This window comes from Labrus mixtus, chromosome 7 (genome assembly GCF_963584025.1).
Source record: "Labrus mixtus chromosome 7, fLabMix1.1, whole genome shotgun sequence".
NCBI lineage: Eukaryota > Metazoa > Chordata > Actinopteri > Labriformes > Labridae > Labrus > Labrus mixtus.
Genome location: NC_083618.1, coordinates 7,293,459 through 7,314,646, shown reverse-complemented (window position 1 = coordinate 7,314,646; position 21,188 = coordinate 7,293,459). Strand labels below are relative to the sequence as shown.

The 21,188-nt window shown below is 44.4% G+C and overlaps 2 protein-coding genes across 2 annotated transcripts in view; one reads left to right on the top strand and one right to left on the bottom strand.

Annotated features, from left to right (window-relative positions):
• The first annotated feature begins 8,014 nt into the window (after positions 1-8,014).
• id1 (inhibitor of DNA binding 1, HLH protein) lies at positions 8,015-9,234 on the top strand. Its single transcript, XM_061042426.1, has 2 exons — positions 8,015-8,501; positions 8,707-9,234. Exons 1-2 carry the CDS (start codon positions 8,016-8,018, stop codon positions 8,740-8,742), a joined length of 522 nt encoding a protein of 173 aa, XP_060898409.1. The 5' UTR covers position 8,015; the 3' UTR covers positions 8,743-9,234.
• Positions 9,235-12,533: 3,299 nt separating this feature from the next.
• The window catches only part of LOC132977667 (nuclear receptor coactivator 3-like), a 29,511-nt gene continuing 20,856 nt past the window's right edge, over positions 12,534-21,188 (bottom strand). The window contains exons 9-23 of the mRNA XM_061042425.1: positions 20,965-21,108; positions 20,176-20,323; positions 19,477-20,063; positions 18,217-19,202; positions 18,002-18,125; positions 17,589-17,798; positions 17,227-17,439; positions 16,938-17,055; positions 16,558-16,729; positions 15,751-16,113; positions 15,409-15,591; positions 15,055-15,295; positions 14,780-14,972; positions 14,396-14,624; positions 12,534-14,306 (exon numbers count right to left, since the gene is read on the bottom strand). Of these exons, the coding sequence (XP_060898408.1) occupies positions 14,295-14,306; positions 14,396-14,624; positions 14,780-14,972; positions 15,055-15,295; positions 15,409-15,591; positions 15,751-16,113; positions 16,558-16,729; positions 16,938-17,055; positions 17,227-17,439; positions 17,589-17,798; positions 18,002-18,125; positions 18,217-19,202; positions 19,477-20,063; positions 20,176-20,323; positions 20,965-21,108 (3,923 nt within the window). The 3' untranslated portion in view covers positions 12,534-14,294. The remainder of the gene's footprint in view (positions 14,307-14,395; positions 14,625-14,779; positions 14,973-15,054; positions 15,296-15,408; positions 15,592-15,750; positions 16,114-16,557; positions 16,730-16,937; positions 17,056-17,226; positions 17,440-17,588; positions 17,799-18,001; positions 18,126-18,216; positions 19,203-19,476; positions 20,064-20,175; positions 20,324-20,964; positions 21,109-21,188) is intronic.

The following is a 21,188-nucleotide window of genomic DNA, read 5'->3' as shown; positions in this document are numbered from 1 at the left end:
AAGGGAAACCCCACGAAGTGGAAAGGCAGCCAACATCTTTATATGTCAAAGCTAGGCTCTGATGCTAAATTGAAAGCTTAGGAATGTGTCTTAAATGCTAATTCATTGGCTAAATCCACCCTGAACCAGGCTAGCTGTTGTGCCCTCTGGGGCAACAATGTTTTCTAGGGTCCCTAAGGACTGTCCAACAGTGCCCTGTGTGGTCCAAGCCCCCCCCCCCCCCCCCAGGAGAGAGTTGTGGCCTGGGGGACTCTGGGCTTTTGCCTCCTCCTTTGATATCAGGAGTGTTGGAATGGAGGAGTAGCACTGGAGAGGGAAAAGGGGGGGGACTGGCTCTCCCTAGTTGCCAAGCGAACGCCATATGGGCAGCTCACTGGTGTTACTGGGGGCCCAGGGCAGTTCCCAGAATTCACATGATAATGAAGCCTGAGGCCATTCAGAGTGCTGGCCTAAAGCTGGGCCTAAGAGCTTTTGATAGCCCCCAGCAGCCTGTAGGCCTGCCCACCCTGGGCCCAGCCAGCTTTCCTGCCAGGCCCAAACCACCTGTTTGATTTTCCCAGGGCCCTGCCATAGCAGAGGGAGAGGAGAGAAAGAGGGAGCAGAGAGGAGGAGGGGAGGGGCAGCAAAGGAATGTCTCCCTCTTATTTTGTCACCGAGTGTGTACTTCCCATTCACTTCCTCTTTATAATCCTTTAGCCCTCCCCTCACGTGCACACACACAGACACACTGTTGCATTAACACAGGCGTGCACACGAACACATGCAACCCGGTCTAACCTAGATGCACATACGCACACACCCCTGCTGACCCACACATAGGCTCTGTACCCTTTTGTTACACCCCCCTGAAACAATCCCAGGGAGAAGAATGAAGTTTAAAAGTAGGGCACCTTCTGCTGCTTCGAAGTTTCACACAAGCAGATTCCTGGAAGTGGGTCCTGGGTGAAAAGCAGGGTGCTTGTCTTAGCTGTGTGTCTCTTAGTTCAACGTGGGAACCAGGGAGGATCTAGGCAGCTGAGGGGACTGGGAAACTGGCAGTGAAGGACATACAGTAGTGGGCCTGTTGAGTAGGTGATGGAGACTGGGTTGGGTGAGGGTACACATGAGAGATGGGGGGGGGGGGGGGGGGGGGGGGAGGTAATGGGAAAGGATATGGCGCTTGTAGAACTCAAGGGGGTCAGTGTATGTTTACAAGAAGGGCACATTTTTTTTTATTGTGACAATTTCCCCAGGACAGATCTGGCAGATGGCACCATGTGAACCTTTTTGGGGAGAATTAATTCAACTCTCTAAATTCCAGTTCAGTTTTACTCATCTATGTGTACAAAAAAAGTATTTCGCAAAAAAATGTTATCTGAAAGAGTGCTCCCTCTTCCAAAGAAGATTCACTGGTAGAACATTTCCTGTTGAGAAATCATGTAATGTGATCACAGCAACGAAACGAGCACTGAGTGCACAGGTGTGCGGGTGTGACGCTGTGTATTCTGCGGCCACTTCTAGTTTCCCGGCGTAAAGGCGGGGCAGCGTTCCTACCGTTTAACCTGAAATGCTGCCTTGCTGGGGGCTAAACACCTGCGCTGCACTCACAGGGCTACAGAGAAAAGGTAAGGGAGAGAGTGGGGGTGGTGTACACCTAAGCTGCTTGTGTTTACCCCCATCCCTACCTAACAGGGTCTCTGGTTACTGTAGTCCCCCAGCTGAGCTATTCTTTGAACATTCTCAGGCACAGTGTACAGGGGACATCTGCATAGAAAACATAACAATAACACCTCTGTAGCTCTATTGAGTGTGACAAGAATACCCACACCTACACCTGTTGCACCTGCACCACCTTCTATAGTGCACATGAATAGATAGGCAGATTCCCACACCCAAGGAAATTAACTTCCTCTTGCTGTTGTGCTCACTACACAGCTTTTATAAATAGAAACAACAAACAGGAGTGGAAACTTGAGCGCACTCAGATCACAGCTGAGCCAGCAGTGACTGTTAAGGTGGGACTTAAGTGTCAAGAGCATCATAAGAGAGAAACAAAAACTCCCCGAGGCCCAAATAACTTGATTATACCCGCTCCACAATCAAAACAAAAGTGGCAGGCCCAATCTGTTCACTGTCAATGGCGGCTCTCATTTGTCAAGCTCATCCAAGAGGTTGGTTCTCAGGCGACTTGCACAATGCCCAGTGACAAACAGGAGGGCTCTCCTTTTAGCCCTGCCTGCCACCGGGAAGCCCATCTGAAGTATTAATCTTTGGGTGGAAGAGTGGAGGAGAGGGCTCAGCCTGGCCCAGCCATTGTCCCCAGGCCTGAGCCTTCTGAATGGGGCTTTGTCAGCTCCCCAGCTGCCACTGTCCATGCTCCATCTTTGGGCTTTGGCTCCCATGTCCCCTGGCCGTGCTGACTGGACGCCTCTGTGCAGCTGTGGGGATGTGCTGGTTTGTGTGTGTGTGTGTGTGTGTGTGTGTGTGTGTGTGTGTGTGTGTGTGTGTGTGTGTGTGTGTGTGTGTGTGTGTGTTTGTGTATGTGTGTGTCTGTTGTGGTGCGAGAGAGAGGTTAGGTGACAGACTATTTATCTCATACTCACACACACACCTACACACACACACACACACATAAAAATATGTGGTATGACAAAGGTCTTGTCAAAATGAAACACGGCATTCAGTTGTCATGGAAATTGAAAAAAAAGAAGATAAGAGTTCCTGTTTTTCATGCCTTGGTGCAGTATCCAATTAGAAATTGAATATATATTTTGGGGTTTATAAAAATGCAATTACATTTTAATTGTAATTATTTTGAAACACCCTTCCAATTGATTAAAAAAAATCAGGAATACTCCTATTTACTGGCAATGACCTGGACTTACCTTTCCATTTTGTTTCAGGTGTCTTAAGTGGATTTAATTCATTAAATATTTGCTATAACATATACAAATTTGACCTATCTAATCCGTAAATGTTTCCTAAGGTGTAAGTAGGTGGACTATGGTCATGAAGTGATACTGGAGGGGATCTGACCGTTTCCCAGGAGCAGTTATTTATTTGTTCTCTTTTTCCCTCCTAAAGCAGGGAGCAGCTGGCCAGCAGCATTCAGGCCGGTCCCCCAGCAGCATCCTCTGGCTACCAGCTGGGAACAGCTGGTCCCTCCTTCTGCTACCAGCGGACCAGCGCTCTGCTGGAAGTCCTGGAAGAGACAGGGCCACATAGGATCTGACAAACAGGCCGCATTCACACATCGACAGATTCTGCTAATGAACAGGCCTCATTAGGCTACATTTACAGTTTCTATAGAGGTGCGTCTATTGTTCAATACAAGAGAGGAGCAATAGCCATGGGGCTCCTTGGGACAATGGATGACTCTTCAGGTTATGTTGTCAGTTTCACCAATGTCTCTCAGCATATGTAGTCAGATTTGACTTACAAAACCACCTAATGGAAGATTTGTAGCATCAAATTGTTGTTACATTGACAGGAGATAGAAGATGCAGAGAGGTGGCTGAGGTGGGACGTGAAATAGTTGCTAGCGGTGGGAGGGTGGTGGGTGGGGGATGATGACCAGTGGACGGAAAAGGGACCTTAGCGTTATTAGATTTGCAACAAGCCGTAACACTGTCTCCCATTGTGTATCCCTGCACCCTTGCCCTCCCCCTAGCCCTGACTGTAGAGAACCTTACCCAGCATCCTTTCCTCCCCCTTCTTCTCCTTCTCACCCCCTCCTCACCCAGCCCCACCCCAGCAACCCCCACACCCCTAACTAAAGCTCTCTCTCCAGGCAATTGCCATTGGAGTGGAAAGTATTCCAGAGCACAATGCCTATGCTCTCAATGGGTGCTTTAGCATGCCACCAGTGCGCTGTCACCAGCAGATGGGGAGCTAATTAGAAGCCATTAAAGGGCTTTGATAGTGTGTGTGGGAACCAGGCAGAGGGAGATGGCCACAGGGGTGTAAAGGAGGGGTGGGCTTCGGGTCCGGTGAATGCACACCAACAAACACACACGTACACAAGAGGGAGAAAGAGATAGAGAGAGACCAAGCTGTCCCTGCGAGTCCTCCTGGGCCAAGGACATGGAGCAGAGGACACCTGTGGAGCTTCAAGGATCTCTGTGAGGCTTCCCGCACATCAGCTATCAGATGGAGATAGTGTTCCTGTAATCCACCCCTGGCTGTCTCCACGGGAAGGGCATCCATACCAACCCAGTCTGCTGTCTGCACACAGGAAACACACCAACAGGCAGCTAGGCTCCAGCCCGTCTGCCCTACTCATGACACATCTCTGAACCAAGACTCCCACAGGAAGTGACTCCCAACCACGGGCCCTCAGTCATTACAGAGACCGGGCTGCCCAGGGAGTTGCCATGCCCTGCCAGGGCACCAGGAATCCAGGCGGAAACATACACAGCACACACCCACAGAAGCAGTGACACACAGAATTACAAATCTCAAATTCAGCACAAAGTTGCACCACGTCTATGAGACACACCAGTCCTGAGTGCCACCAGTCAGTTAGCGCTCTGATGGTGTAAGATGACATGACATTATGGTGCGGTAAAAGTTTTTGTATCCAACACTAAACTCACCCCTCCCAGTCCCATATGAGCCTCTCCGCACACCTGCACACAGGTGTGATCATTATCACGCAAACAGGAAGAGTGAGACTGGGAACTGGAAACTAATCCCACAGCTGCGCGGAGATGGCTTACGTGTATGCATGCGTGTGTATGCTTGTGAGGGTGTGTGTAAGTAAAAATTGTTGAAAACTGGATTCTTGTGCTTGTGCTATCCTTTCATAAAAAAAAAAATTCCTGACCATTTTTTTTCAAAATAGTATCTCAATAATCATACTGAAGCACAACCCCCCTGTCCAAGAAAATGTTTTCCCCTCACTCGTATTGTGCTCTGGTCACTTTCATGTTTCAGGAAGTAGTACACACACTACTTATTGTCCCCACAGTAATAATAACATCAGCAGAAGTGTGAAAGCATTGCTGGAATGTCCTATTTCCTCTGAGCGAATACATGCATTAACTTTTCCCCTTTTGGCTTCCTGTAGTGTGCTTTTGTAGATTTATTTCCTGTAGTATTAAACTAATAGCTAATATGTTTCCCCTCAATACTTAATGGAACAATTTTCCTGAAAATAACACTTCTGGGAAAAGGCTTTTGTGCTTGTACAAATTTAGCCAAGACACACAATGACCTGAAGCAAAATAAGACAAGTGTTGCCTTTTGGCTGTTTGATTGATGCACAATGTTGCAACAACGCTGACACAATCAGTAGCCTGTCTCAGAAATAAAATGTGAAGTGATAATCGGCCCTCATGTAAAGAGTCCCCTGGGAAACAAGGTCTGTGTCAGTAATGAAGGAGGGAAGAAGAAGTGAAGGGGAGTTGGGAGAGGGCACTGCCGTTCTGTCAGTTAAAATCAGGAGCTAATATGTTTCACTTTTCTTTCCCCTCCTCTGCCTCTTCCCTCTGTCTTCTCTCTCCCCTCGCCTTGATGTGCTGTAAACAGGCTAAAAAGGGCCCAGCTGTGTGGAGTTATTGTTGGTGTCAGTAGGAAGTGCTGATAGCTTTTGCAGCTGAACAAAAGCTGGATGAGGGGAGTGGAGGGGCGCTCCAGACACTGTGGCTCCAGCCTAGATTCTCTCCCACAATCCCTGCACCGCACTCCCATTGTTCTGCCCACCCGGCACTCCCTCCGCCCTGTCAGCTGCGACCTAGGACAGAGGGCAAAAAAAGAAAAAGGGGAAAAAAAGAAAGTTTTTTTAAAGCTTTTTACAGGCTACTGCAAAAGCTAGAAGAAACAGTCCCATGGTTGTTAAATTTGTTACAAGACAACCCAGCATTACTGACGTTATCTCTGATCCAGTAAAACATCTGTGCAGATAAAAGCAGCAAATCTTTAAATAACATTCATATTAAAGTCTGAAGAGCAAAAGCTGTTAATTACTTAAAGAATATGCAATTTCTTTCAGACTCGATAGAACAAACATGCATGCATTGGTCTGTTCAATTACAAATATTTGCATGGCATTTAAGGAAATCTTTGATTTAAAACAACATGCATCTTAAAACATAGATATTCTGCAGTTAATAACATAATAGATGATTTTTATTTATTTAGCAAACAAGAATGTATAATGCTGATGTGGAATGTCACTTAGATTCTTTTCTCATAAAACGTAATAATGTGTAATTTTGAGGAACCAAATAGGTTAGTATACACATTTTGAATCTTCCTACAAGATTATCTGACTACAAATTGAAAAATGCCTAGTTCTAGACTTAGCTACTTATCAGTATACAACTAATAGGGTCACATTTGGCATGGAAAAACAGATGCAAATATTAGTTGTTATACTCCCAAGAAATATTTTATACATCAAAGACACTTGAACAATATTGAGACCTGAAACAAGCCCTACATTTTGCAGGTAGGAGTTTTTGAAAAGTAAGATTTAAATGCATGGATCTAATAAATTTGTTAAGGAGTTTTTTTGTAGCATGGCTACTTTTATTCAAGTGTCAAAATGTTTGTTTTTTTCCAGTACACTGCAATAATTGCATTTGCTGCAACTTGTCCAAAATGCATTTTTGATGCAATACTCCTGAGTTATTTCCCCTATAAGATAAAATTAGATGATTCATAATGAAATCTCAACTTTTCTCATTATGCATTTGACAAAACAAAGTGTCATCATGAAACAGATGACTGCAAGAAACAGCAATAAGTAATATGTTTTTTAAAAGACTTGTTAGCAACAGGGACGTACAAAGTTGAAAGTGGGCTCTGTGGTGGAATGCAACAGTTGTTCTGTGTTAAAATGCAGTAACAACATAATGCCACCCATCCCCTTTCAATCTGTCTCTCTGTTAACTGGCTGACAGCGGGGCTCTGCAGGTGCGCGGGGCGGTAATCTCATCCCGCTGCTTAAAGGTGATAAATGAACGACAAAAGCTCCTGAGCCGGTTTGTTCTCAGGCTCTGCGCGCCACGCAGGTGAATGGAGTAGTGCGGATTGCAAGCTCTCTTGTTTGACGTCTCCATGGAGACCGCCCGAGCGGCGCCAGGCTGACAGGCGTCAAGGCTCGGATGAATGGGTGACGTCAGCGCGCTGGCGCCTGCCAGTCTGCTCGGTCTTGTTTGGACAATCTGGGGGGAAGATTTCAGAACAGAGCGATGCGATCTGAGTGTGCACACAAGGCTGAGCACACACTGCAGAAACATGTGAAGGAATCCGTGAAGCTGCTGCTCATTCTGGACTTCCTTTAGAGCAGAAAAGTAATAAAAAAAGAAGACTTTGTGCTGAGAGAAAAGTTTTGTTTGTAAGCTTGAAGTTTAAAGTAGCAAATGTGTCCACTTGTGATGGATGTGCAGCGTATTTTCTTAATCAACAATAATCAAATAAATAGTAATATTACTAAACCAATCTTCTCATACAATTAATTAAACAATTAAACATACAAAAAAAAAAGAATAAAAACAATCATCTTGAACTAAATGAGGTTAACAAAAAGAAAATGTCTTTCCCACAATTGTTTGGCCATTCTTTCACATTGTCTTACTTCACTGTATAATAGTGGTCCACATCTGCAGTGCTGTATTCAATTGTGAGAGGCAAATCTAGGGCACTACGGCAGCCTAATTATCATTTGCCATTCATTCTATTCATCCTGTCCCATCCCACACACATTCTCACAGCACATACCCAGGCATTCACCACCCCTTCACTGTCCCCAGGCTATCTACACCTGCAGAGTCCCCAAGCCATGGACAGCTGGATTCCCACATATTACCCATAAAAGACACACATTTGTTTCCATTTGTAACGCCATCCCTCAAACAGATTGTAAATCCCGATAACCAGGCGAACGCAGGCATTGGCTCAGAGTGCTTTTGTGTACCGACCCATCAACACAAGCGCAGCCATCTCATTGGCTGTATTCCTTTAAACAGGACGGTGCTGACCCGCCCCCGGCTCCTGTTCCGCGATAAATACGAGGAGGTTCGTCCATGTGGATGTTGCAAACTGTCAACATTGCCTTGCTATCATCATCAAGAGGAGAAGTCACCTCTTTGCAGATCTCAACATTTCCCTCGTCATTTTTGGAAAGTACTACTACTACAACAACACGAATCAACATGAAGGTTGTCGGATCTACCTGCGCCCTGAAGAGCAAAGTTAGCGGTGACGACATGGTACGCTGCCTGTCCGACCAGAGCCTGACCATCTCCAAATGCAAGATCCCACTGCTGGACGAGCAAATGGCCGTCTTTCTCCAGGACATGAACAACTGCTACAGCAAGCTAAAGGAGCTCGTGCCCACCCTGCCTACAAACAAAAAGGCCAGCAAAGTTGAAATCCTGCAGCATGTCATTGACTACATCTGGGACCTGCAGGTCGAGTTGGACGAGCCGGAGAAGAGCCGCCAGCTCTCCAACGGCACCGTCCATCGCACGCCGCTGACCACCCTGAATGCAGAACTCGCCAGCATCGCAGTAGAGGTAAATATCTCTTTACATATAGTACAGTGGAAATCTGAGAATAACTCAGTGTCCTAAACAGCTGATTTCACTACCGCAAGATTTTTCTTTGAACGTAACTCGGCGTGCGTAAAAGTTACTTTTGCGCACCAGTTTTGCTTGTTGCTGTTATACAACCCATGTAATGCAAATGCACTCATCAACTCTTCTTTTTTCTCTCCCGCAGAATGGGTGCTCGGATGACAGGATCATGTGCCGTTAAGAGGTCGTGGAGTATCGCACCATCAACCCACAGCGGGCACAGCAACTATCGAACAAGGCTCATTGATGTGATCACATCGATAAAAAAAAAAAACCTTGAACTCAGTAGGGACGTTTCAAACAGTGTGAACATCCTGCGGCTTTGAGGATCTCTGACACTCAGGGCTCTCGATTCATGAGAGGGCCCCGAGAGAAGAAGTAGACCGGTGGTGTCCAGATATAGACTGGGTTAGCCGGGGGACCAAGACAAGTTCAGTGCAACACAGCATCGCTTGTTGCTTGTAGAGTTTTTAAAGAAAGCTAATTTCTGTTACGCTCTTTGTATCTTGTGTAAACCTATAGAGAAATTAACGTTTTGTTAAAAAGTAAATTTCTCAGATTCCTGAGCAAAAAAACTGTATTGTATATTACAATGCCATATTATGTGAAGATATTGTTTTCTTACAATGTACCTTATTGATGTTTTTATTAAAACAAGACAATTATTTTTGAAGATGAACTACTCTCTGTCATTTTGTGTGTGTGTGTGTGTGTGTGTGTGTGTGTGTGTGTGTGTGTGTGTGTAGGGGGGGGGTGTTACGAGAAGATAAGATAAATAAATCTAAAAGTTTACTGTTGAAGACCTCACAAAATCTGGCCATAATTGTGAAAACCTGACACTTGGTTGATAGTATGGGCAATAACATCCCAATGTATCACCTCTAAACAACGCACCTTGTTAAATTCATCTGGAAAGCTCATCTTGTTAACTGGGGTGTTGGAGGAGAGTAAAATAGTTGTATTTTAGAAGTGTGACATCTAGAAGCTGTTAAGTCATTTAGGTAACATAAAACCAAAGCTGGTGGTCAAAATAATGGCTCTAAACCAGTTAAACTGGTCATTTACCCCCCTATGGATCATTACCGTATCATATTACAAGAGGTTGAATTAATAAGTCCAAACATCTTGACACAGACGGTCTTTAAATAAATTAAAGCGATTTATAAAACGGTCACAGTCAGGATTCATGTATTTAAGTTGAGGGTATTGAGGATTTTATCAATGGTGGGTCTTTATATGATTACAAAATACTGTATGTGGTCTAAAACGGCTTCTTACATAGTGTCATGGGATAACTTAGATTGACGTAAAATACATAGAAACTCTATTGATAAGGGGGAAAAGTAGTAAATACAATCACAAATAACTAACTGATTAAAGTGAACGTAATCGAAGATCGTCTGTGGGGAGAAAAAAAGAATAAAAAAGGGCATGTTTTAACCCATAAAACAGCCATTTAAATATGGTGTTTTAATATGTAATCGTGTAAATCAGCACTATTCCTCTCTCCCCGCGCTGCAGGGGTTAAACTGGCTTTGGCGAAGCGATTCGTTATAAGATTTATTCTGTCTCCCTGGTGCAATGTTTTTCCCATTTCCCTGCGGTGCGATGCGCACAGCTGCAGCCCCGGCGTGGCCAGTGTGTGATTGTGTTTGTGTGATAGCTTTGTGCCAAGGGCAGGGGAGGGCGGCGGGGCCCAGACTGAGCGGCGCCTCGGCACACCTGGGGAAGTTCAGGTTAAATAGCTCCACATTCCTCAACACACAGCTGATTGAAACATTAACAAACAGTAATCCACGGGCCAGGCCGCAGATGGGCCGGGAACCACGCCAACACTCAGAGAGGGAGAGAGAGAGAGAGAGAGAGAGAGAGAGAGAGAGAGAGCTGCTCCGGGGGAGAGATTCCCACAGTATACTCCTATGTTATACATTAACTATTTATACATACACTTTATTTTTTTTATTTTTTCCAGAAACCTTCAGCGCTTTAGCTGTTAGAGACAAGCGGTTTAACAGAACTGTTTTACATTTTAAGTTCATGAATGTTTTCCTTGACATTAAACATCTCTGATACCATTTCTACTCTATACCTATAATCAATAATTATCTATATGGAAGTTATAATTCCCTTTTACCTAATCCAGAAAATGAAGACTAAAATGTTGTGGTCTCAATAACAAGTCTAAAGGAATTTGATTATGAAATCTAATTGTCTGTCTTAGATTGGATATTTTATTAGCTGCATAATGTTGTTTTTTCTCTTAATTTCTTAAATTGTTAATTTGTGTCAAACCACATGACCCCTCCTCAACTCTCTTACTCATGGCGCTCCCTCGTGGGCAGAAGAAGAATAGCAGTATTGTGCAGGATGAGGTTTCCAGACATTGCAGAACGCATTACTAGACAATAGCGCCCCCTGGTGGTTACATAACAGGGGGGAAATATGTCAATATAGTCTTAGTACTTCAGTCTGGTCATTTTCTAAAGACATCAAATATTTTTTTTTTAATGAAAATTCAAAATCATTTTTAAAAGTACAGAACATGGGTACATTATTGGGCAACTTGTACTTACAAGTGTTTAGGTACGTACATGTTAGAGAGCATTATGTTGCATTACGTCTTTTATTTATTAACGTTTTAGATTACGTTTTTACTTAAAAATAAAGCTAACAATGATCTACACCGAAGGGAATTTCTCCTTTAAAACCAGACACCATTATGAATACATAATAATGCTAATGCTGCTAATATATTTTCTAGTAATACCTTTTCTATTGCACTTCATTATTTCATTTGTGACTTTTATAGGAGACATTACCTAAAGGTGTGGACACTCTTACATCATCAAATGTCATAGGGAGCTATTTAAATGAGCCTCAGCTGAAGTAGCCACAACAGAGAAACACTCTATCGTAAACAGTCCTGTTACAGTATCCACTTCCATCATAAATTCTTTTTCTACATCAGTTAAGAATAATCATTTTTTGCTTCATAATCATCTTAGTCTTAACCACACTAAGGGCTTTATAATTGTCAACTAATCAACAAGTGTATTGTGTCTAAAAAATGAACATGTTGATTATTGTAGATTGAAGTTAATCACCCTTCTTTCAACAGAATAATTTTCATATAAAAAATGCACATATGGTATTTTTCATTAGTTTCAGTTCTGGACAGTCCTCATCAATTATCATGTTTTCTAATGCTAACACTTTAACCATCTCACCTCCCTTTGATCTCCACCTCTCATGGTACACAAATTGAGTCTGTATGGAGTGACGGATATCTTGGTATTTTAATTGATGACTCTCTTTCTTTTACTCCTCACATTCAGCAGCTGGTAAAAAGGTAAAAGCTGAAACTGGGATTCTACTTTAGAATCAAATTCTCTTTTCAATCTAAGAAGAAGCTGTTTGCTGCCACTGTTCTGTCTGCGCTGGACTACGCTGATGTTTTATACATGCTCTGGACACTGTATCATTGAGCTCTGAGGTCTGGCTGAAGATGTTCCCACTCTGACATTTCTCCACCATTGCATGTCCACAGGTCCTGTTTGTGCATGTGTGTGAGAAGCATGTCCCTATAAATAACAGTGTAAACCCAAATTTCCCTCAGGGATTAATAAAGGATATCAAAACCAATAAAATGTGTTTGTGGATGATATTGACATTTGTTATTTGTGTATTTTAATGTGTCATAATGTCTTTTTTCTATTTGTATGTTTGGCTCCTCTTTGGTTGGTGTTAAACTCTGTTAATTGTGCTGCTTCCTGTCATGTCCAGGACACTCTAGAAATAGAGATTTTCTCATCCCAACAAGTTTCTTTCCTGTTTAAAAAAAAAGAAGAAAGAAATCAAAATATATTATTACTTTTTCAGTGCAATAAACCGTCTGACATTCATTGTTCAAGTGAGGCTCAGGGAAATGCATGCATAAACCCCTGCTCATAATAAAGACAGCCAGACTCCAGAGTGTTTAAATAGAAATTTGTATTTACATCAATATCAACATCGACAGAATAAATCTGTAATATACAACCTGTAAAATGACAGCTTATCTTCCAAACAAAGAAAAACAAAAACTAACCGCATGATCACTTGCCTCATTTTGTACTTCATTCGAACTTTAGAAAAAATTCCTCTGCATGAAGTAATAAAATCTGGACATACAATGAAGTTGTTTTCTGAAAAAATAGATATTGATATGTCTTTAGGTGGATTTCCTTCCATCAGTGTTTTTTCTTTTACAGCACAACAGGTGTTATCCAGATGTTCGGATGTTATGCTCTAAAGTTTTTGAGTCCAGTCCTCTCCACGCTGCATTGATAGCTCCTCACTGTGGAACAACTTATCCCCTTATGCTTCCAGTACATAACCATCATACACTTTTACAGATCCATGATATGTACCCATTTACCATCACACTAATATAACACATAGCATCAAAAATGTACACCTGAAACCTCAGAAACTATACAAAGACATGGAAAAGTATCTTTGGATTGCGCATGTTGAAAGGTAGATTCAGTGAGTTGACAAAAACAGTCAAAAGAAGATTGTGTTTATATAAAACACACTCGAAAAAGGAGCTAGTAGGAAGGGGAGAACACTGAGAGAACCAGGCATGTCGGTAAACTGAGGAGTGTGTGATTCCGTCATCACTGTACTGCATATTTAAAAAAAAAAAAAAAAAGCAAGACGAACTAACAGCTCAGCTTACACGGAACCCAACAACATCTTATCATTCGTCCACAACCCTCCAATCAAACCTCCGACTGTGTGAAAAGCTCAAATCTTCAACTCATCAGATACTTATCACAAAAAAAAGTGCCTCGCTAAAACATGAATTACATGACTTGGACTTTGGAAAATTTGAAAATACAGCATTCAAAAAAAGATGGAAAAACAAGGAAAAGAAAACCCCAAACATGCCTGCTATATTTGCAAAGGCATACAAAAAAGCAAATGAACCAAATCAGTATTGTTGACCTATGGGGACACAAAAATACAACCAGGTCTCATACATTGTGCAATTATGGGCCTTTAAAAAGCATTTTTGATATATTTTGTAGAATATTTACAATTAATATTCACAGAGGACATTTGAGACATCTAATACTGCAGTACCATTCGTTTGCTAATAAAAATGGGTTATGATGCTCAGTTACAGTCTAAAGCATAGAGGCAAGACTTATTGCTCCAATCTGCATGACAGAAAACTGTGTGCTTATATTCCAATGACTTCAACAATGGGGTGCATCCAAAGCATAAGAAAGATAAGAGAAACCCAAAGGTATGAAGGCATTGAATCTCTAGTAAGGCTGTAATGATGAAGAAATATTGCATCAATCTTAATTTCACACAGAAGCCTCCAGGTAAAGTGCCACCACAGTTGTACCATAGTCCTGCTCTGCAGCCTAGCCGTGACACCGAATACTTCCTGATGGCTCTGGGTCATTCACATGTACACACACAAACATGCATAAGCGCACACACTGTTATTTGTGTGTGGTATTGTGCATCACCTTAACAAGGTTACAGTGTTTGTGGTGTCAGTTGGAGATGATGCCCAGCGCATGTTTCTCTTTTTCTCCAGGATGAACAGTGGGTTGTTCTGTGTCTCCTGCATCAAGTGTTATTCTGGAGAATTCTCCCGTTTATACTTTTTGTTCAGGTCCACCTCTTCTAGGGGCTAGCACCCCTCTGCCAGATTCTGCTGTCAGCTACAGTTTATCAGCAATACTTCTGCAAAGACAGAAAGATAATGAGATGTGCAATACTTTCTGGTGGTTAGAAATAAAAATCTCCATGACGCCTGTGAAACTGTTACATACCTGATCAGGTCCCATTGGTATCCTACCCATCCCCATGGGGTTCATGGCCATTTGGCCTTGCATCTGGCCCTGCCTCTGTCCTGGCATCTGGCCCGGTATTTGGCCCGGGATTTGGCCCATCTGCCCAGCACCCGCCACTGGCCCAGGTCCACCCATGGCGTTGTTCATCATCATGGGTCCAAACTGACCCTGGTTGCCCTGTTGGGGGAACTGTTGCTGGGGATATGAGCTGGAAAAACATAGAAACAAAAGAAGATTTACCTCCGAATCGTATAGAAATATTTGACAAGTATAAGCCTCTCTGGGTATGGTGCTAAAATCTTGCAGATGTAACCATTTCCTACACTTGAAAATCAATGCTCAAAGAAGACGGATGTTACATACTTGCTGCGCTGCATGGCGCCCTGTGGCCAGCCTTTCATGTCTCCTGAGGGGTACATGGGCCCTCCCTGTGGATTGGCTTGCATCCCCTGCATCATATTGTTCTGAGGAGGACCTCCCATTCGTCCTTGCATCATGTTTGCTGGTGGGCTGCTACCTGGGGCCATGAATGATGGGTCCCCCTGCTGGTTCATCCCTGAACATACAACAATGAAAGAGATGAGTCATGTGTGTGATCCAGGAGACAGATATTGAAAGCTCTGTCAAAATTAACTCACCATAGTTTCCTCCATAGTTGAAGCCTTGCTGTCCAGGCTGGTTCATGGGGGGACCTCCCATAGGGCTCTCCATGCCTCCTGGTGCCGTCACATTTGGAGGCGGGCTGAAGCCTCTCGGTGCCCCCTGCTCCTGCCTCTGTTGCTGCTGCATCAGCATCATCATTCGCTGCCTCCTCATCTGCATAGTCATCATCTCTCGGCTACGCTGAGCCATCATCTGGGCGTTCAGGAAACCAGGTTGCTGACAAACATCAAAACTTAAGCATTAACTCAACAAATGGTGTCAAACGGTGTCATTAAAGAGGCAAGTATAATTGGACAAGACAGAATGTGAGAAAAGTGCTGCCTACATACCTGACCGCCCATGCCTGCAGGCTGCATGCCAGGTTGAATACCAGGTTGAATACCAGGTTGAATGGCAGGTTGAATACCAGGTTGCATGGCAGGTTGCATGGCAGGTTGCATGCCTTGATGCATGGCAGGGTTTCCTCCAGGGGCATGTTCCATCTTCATGGCCTGTCGGGTCTGATTCATAAACTGATGAGATAAGACAAGACTCTGGTCAGTATTCCAGTTTTGTTTTTGTTTTTTTCAATAAACTTTGCAGCCACCAACTTCTCCTATGACACAAGTTGACCTTCTGTACTTATAACAACAAATACAACAATGTATCACAATCATTTTGTGTGTGATCACCTGCTGTCCTTGCAGCCTCTGCTGCAGCTGCAGTCTCATAGGCTTGGTGGCAGTCATCATGCGAGGTCGCATCATGTTAGCACGGGGGTTACCCATGTTTGTCATGCCAGGGAAGCCCCCTGCCTGGCCCATCTGATTCATCATGGGGTTAAAGCTTCCAGGAGACTGGCTTTGTATTGCGTTTCCTCCATAACCACGCTGCATACCCATGGCTGAGGGTCCTGGTGGCCCAGGGTAGCCTTGGCTGTAATTGGGTTTTTGGTCCACACCTAAGGACGAGTCCGGCCTGGGGAAAGACTCTGATGGTGGACACTGACCCTGGCCTTGATCGGGGCCCTGCTGACGGCCTTCAGGTCCATGGTTCTAGGGAATAGAAAAGTTATATTATTTCAGATAAAAAAAATAAACGTAGAAGTATCAACACCAATATGAGTTTAGAGGATTTATGTAATTAAACCAACAAAACACAGCACATTTTTATATGGAAAGTAGTGAAGAAAATATCAAATCCTGCAGTGGTTCTGGGTTATTCTGGGCCTGTGAACAGTCTTTGGTTTACCTATAGCACTTTGACTCAGTATTTACATTCACTAAGTTATGCAAAAGATGTAATAATTATAATGCAATTAGAATCTGCACGCAACCATTTTATGTATCTACTTCATAACTTCAAATAATTTTAAATGGAATGGGCCAATTGTATTCTATTCAATGCAACATTGGGTTAACACTCGCATTGCATTTCCATTTCCTGTAACCAGAATGAGTGTGTGCAATACAAAATGTGTACTTTAGTGCGTTCTGTACCTGGCCTACTATTTCAGGGATGCCTAGGGCTCGGTCTATCTCCTGCAGAGCGATGACATCAGCAGTATTGAGCAGAGAGTCCAACTGGTCAAGAAGTGCCCGTTCATCACTCGGGCCCTCACTGACAGTGAGGGGCCCAAACAGCTCCTCTAGGGGATGCCCAAATTGATCCCTAAAAAGACAGGATGTAATCACTTTAAGAAACGTAGGCCAAGCTCACAGACGCAAATTCAGGATGAAGTTTATCAATGGGAGTATTCCTGGTAAAAAAAAATAAGGTCAAACAAAACACAAAACAAACATCAACACCTGCTTCTGAATTCAGCTTATGTTGGAGCAAAATGCCAAGGATACAGTTTGGACCAGTGAACAAGGTTTACCTGTTTGTATTAGCATGTGGTCTGTCCGTACCCATGGCAGAGTCTGGCCAGGAGGGGGACTGAGGTAAGGGCCCATGTCCACCAAAACGATTCACACCCATATTGGCTTCATTTGTACCTGCAGAGTTGATTGGCAGTGTATGTTTGATCATTACAAAGTTAAAATCGCCCAAAATTTGTCACAATTAAATCCACAGAAAATGATTCAGATTCAAATATTTACAAATTAATGCAAAAAAAAAGAAAAGGAATAGCTTTTCACTCTATAACATATTTATATGTGACATACCCATGTCCATGAGTTGCTGCTGTAGCATAGACCTTGTGTTTCCAGGTACACTGTTGGAGCGGTTGATCATGGATCCACTCACTGGACCAGTGCGACCCATACCAGGGTGTCCTGGTCCAGTGACAGGACCGCTGCTGGACCTCGGCATACCCCAGTCTCCTGGCCCGGACATTGGAGGGCGCTGGGGCATTCCCATTCCCCTGCCCATACCTCCTGAATAACAATGAAGAAAAACACAAACATTGAGTGCGTCACCAGTGTGTTAGGGCACTGTACCCTCGGCTTCTGTCTTTCCAAACAGAGTTAGAAGCCCCATTGTCTTGTCTTGTCTTGTCTTACTCAAGGATAAAAGATCAACTCACTTATTGGATTGCCTCGTGGTGGACCTGCATTCATGCCTCCAGGGAAGCCTTGTCTGATCGGAGCATCCATGTTCTCCTGTTTGATCAACGTGGGACAGGGTACATTCCTTCTCCCAGCCAGCCCCCCTCCACCCATAGGCTTAGCATCCACGGACAAGGCTCTCTGATAGGCACCTCGCTGAACTGGAGGCAAGGGGCCTCTTTCCCCATCTGAAATGTATGGAATATAAACAATTGATAACATTACACAATACATTGTAGGTTGTAAGAAAAAAAAAAACTGCCTCTGACACAGAAACATCTACAGTGTGCTACATCATGCAAGACGTACAAGTATCTAACACACGGTATGCTACTATGACTATCATCTTTGACACACATCCTCTTACACAATAGGTAGCAGATTGACTTACCATGCAAACTGTCCGGCATATTTCCCTGTTTGTTTCCAACCTCCTTCCCTGCTCTCGAGTCAGGTTCAGGGTAGAAGCCAGTGTTAGTCCTTGGGACCCCCAGAATGGTCTCCAGGGTCTCTGCCTGAACCATCGAAACAGAAAAATGTTAGAAAACTATTTTCCGCTAGGTATTTCAAACCCCAGTAATAAATTGTTCTGCGCACAAGCCTTACCTCATCAGATGGCTCCATCTTGACCTTCCCATCCAGGCAGTGGGTGTCCGAGCTGGTGACCCCAGCACCTTGGGCCCCTCTCCCCTCCAGGTCCTCCAGTTTTGGTTTGACATCACCAACTTCCTTAGAGTCATCCTTATTGAGGAGGTAGTGAAGGAGGGCGTGTGGCTTCTCCTTCTTAGGGCTGAGCTGTTCCTGCTTTGACTCTGATCCCCTTGCCCCTCCGGTGGCTGCCGGTCCTGGCTCGGGCGCCCCCGATTCCAGGCTGCTCTTCCCAGTGGCCTCAGCAGTGATCCGAGCCACCTCATCTGGAGTGTTTCCGTTCTGCAGCAGCTTGTGGAGGATCTTGTGCTTGTCCTGCAGTGACTGGCTTGTTAAATGTCCTGTGCCACCGGAGGAAGGGGCAGAACTCGGATTTCCTCCCGTGGATGAGGACACTCCGGTTGAAGACGAGGGGCTGGTGACGCTAGCTGTTCCGTCTTTAGCTTCAGGGGTTGAGCCCGGCCCAGAGCTTGTTGAATGATTTGGTGGCACCAGCTCGTCGGTGGGGGAGGTGAGGAGCTGCAGAAGCTTCTTGTGGTTCTTGCTGTCAGGGACTCGTCGGTTGGCTTCTGCTGCGAATTGACCTGCCTCTCTGTTCACTTGGCTGTCTGGCTTGTCGGGAGGGCCTTCACTGGTTGGGGTATGCGGGTGCTGCTGAGATGGCTGCTCTCCTCCAGCCCCGAGTGAGCTGCCCGGGCTCTTGGAGTCAGAGTAGGTTGGGAGGCCTGGTTTACAGGGACCACTTGCTGCTTGATTGGTGGAGTTGATGCTTGGAGAGCTGTCAGGCTTGTGGGGAGGGGGAGAGGTGAGGGGGGAGGTCATGGGATTTCCTACTCCCTCACTTATGGCTTGGAGGGCGTTTAAGGAGCTGCTGGAAAAGGTGGTGCCTCCTCCTCCCCCTCCAGAGTTACTAGGGTGACTAGAGCTCATGGGAGAGTTTATACCTGCAAAGGACACAGCAACAGATATATTATAGTTCCATGAAGTTAACAACACAAGTGTTAGAGAAAGGGTGATCTTAGAAGTTGTAATTCGACATGTTAGCTCTCTGTCAATGTAAAGTTGCTGCTATTGGTCACTGGATAGCCTAGCGGTTATGTTGCGAGCACCCTGTATGAAGGCTATAGTCCTCATTGCAGAGGTCATAGGTTCAAAAATGACCTCTGCCCTTTGCTTGACATCATCCCATAACAAAAAAAAATAGCTGATCGTACATACCTCCAGGAGAGAAAGGGCTGGCACCCATCTTGGGGCTTCCTCGGATCCTGGGTGAGCCCATTACATTGTGTGGTGGGCCGTTAATCCCTGGACTGACTTGGGGAGGACTTGTCATTCCCATCCCATACCCCCCTGGTCCGCCTCCAGCACCATGGAACGGACCCATCTGCTGATGTTGGTGCTGCTGCTGCTGCTGCTGCTGCTGATGCATGCCATGGTGGCTCATCTGATTCATGGGCCCCATCTGGTTCATGGAGTTCATGGGGGAGTTCACTGGATGCCCGGAATTAATCTGACTCATTTGACCCATGTTGTTCATCTGATGCATGGAACTCATTTGATTCATCTGATGCATGGAATTCATCTGATTCATGGGATTCATCTGGTTCATGGAATTCATGCGGTTTCCCCCCGTGTAGGGGGGTGCTCCTCTTTGAGCTATGTTGCCCTGTTCAGCCATGCCATAGCCTCTGTTCATGCCCATTCCACCTCCTGGGACCATGTTCATCTGTTGATTAGGATTGTTCACTCCAATGTTAGGAGGTCTCATACCTCCACCCTGGTTCCCACGATAACCATTCTGTTCCCTACAAAGAAAAAATGTAAATATTAAACACTTAAATATATAACAAAAAGAACTCAATCATCAAATGAAGGACAAATTATTCCAGCTTATTGTAAATGTAAAAGTATTTGCACCTCTGTAGCAAATGTGTGGAAAGAAAAGAGTGCGGTTCATTGGTGTTGGGGTTCCTGCACAGGTCACTTCTGGTCTGGGCTGTGACTGGGGTGCCATCAGAGAGGGAGAAGCGGTAGAGTGGGGTCTCTGCATGACCAGTATGGAAAGCTAGAGTAGAGAAAAGGACAAGTAAAGACCCACAAATTGGCTTACAACGGGACGTAACATCACACACAAAAATCTTTTAAAAGATCAGCTATAAGGAGATGCTAGTTTTAGCTTAGGTTTCACGCTGTGTATGTACACATGCTGTTCTGTAATTATAGCAAATAAAACTGCCATGTAGGTGGTCTGCATAACAAGCCTTCCAGAGACTGGATGGGCTTCAAAACATTCCTGTGTATAACCTTCAATAAAATAAAACTGAAAGAATTTAAGTGACAGGTGAGCACAAAGTCCAGTGTTAGCTCTAATTGTGATGGAGAACACTTATTACTGGTTTGAGCCTCTCATTCATCAAGTGAAAGGCTGTGTCCCACATACCAAAAGTTTACATGAGGTCACTTGCACCTGGTACATTCCTTGTATAGTTTTGTGATGGTTGCTTCCTTGACAATGCTAAACCTGCCCTCCAGACCGGTATTATATAGATCATGTCTTTGTCAAGCCTGGATTACCTGGAGTTCGAGCATGTTCAACTTTAAACGCAACATGTTTTATAATGTCAATGTATGCTATTGTATTATTTTGGTAGCGACAGTGTGATGGTGACAAAGGAGGTTAGACGGTAGTGTAGCAGAGTTATATACCATCTTGATAGTGGCGTTTGTAGGACCATGGTTGTCCCTCACTTCGATGGAGGAACATCTGCATGCAGCGCCTCACGAGGTCCTCCCAGCCTGGACGCATAGTGGTGTGAGGGGAACTCTGCTGCTCAATTTCAATGAGTTTACCTGCAAAAGAAGATTACAAGAAAGATAATGGATAGGAAAGCACAAATACCTTTGAGGCTATTTATGGTGAAATCAATTGT

Coding starts and splice junctions, on each gene's coding strand:
- id1 (XM_061042426.1), top strand. CDS start 8,016: ATGTTGCAAACTGTCAACATTGCCTTGCTATCATCATCAAGAGGAGAA. Junction 8,502..8,706: donor TCGCCAGCATCGCAGTAGAG/GTAAATATCTCT, acceptor TCTCTCCCGCAG/AATGGGTGCTCGGATGACAG.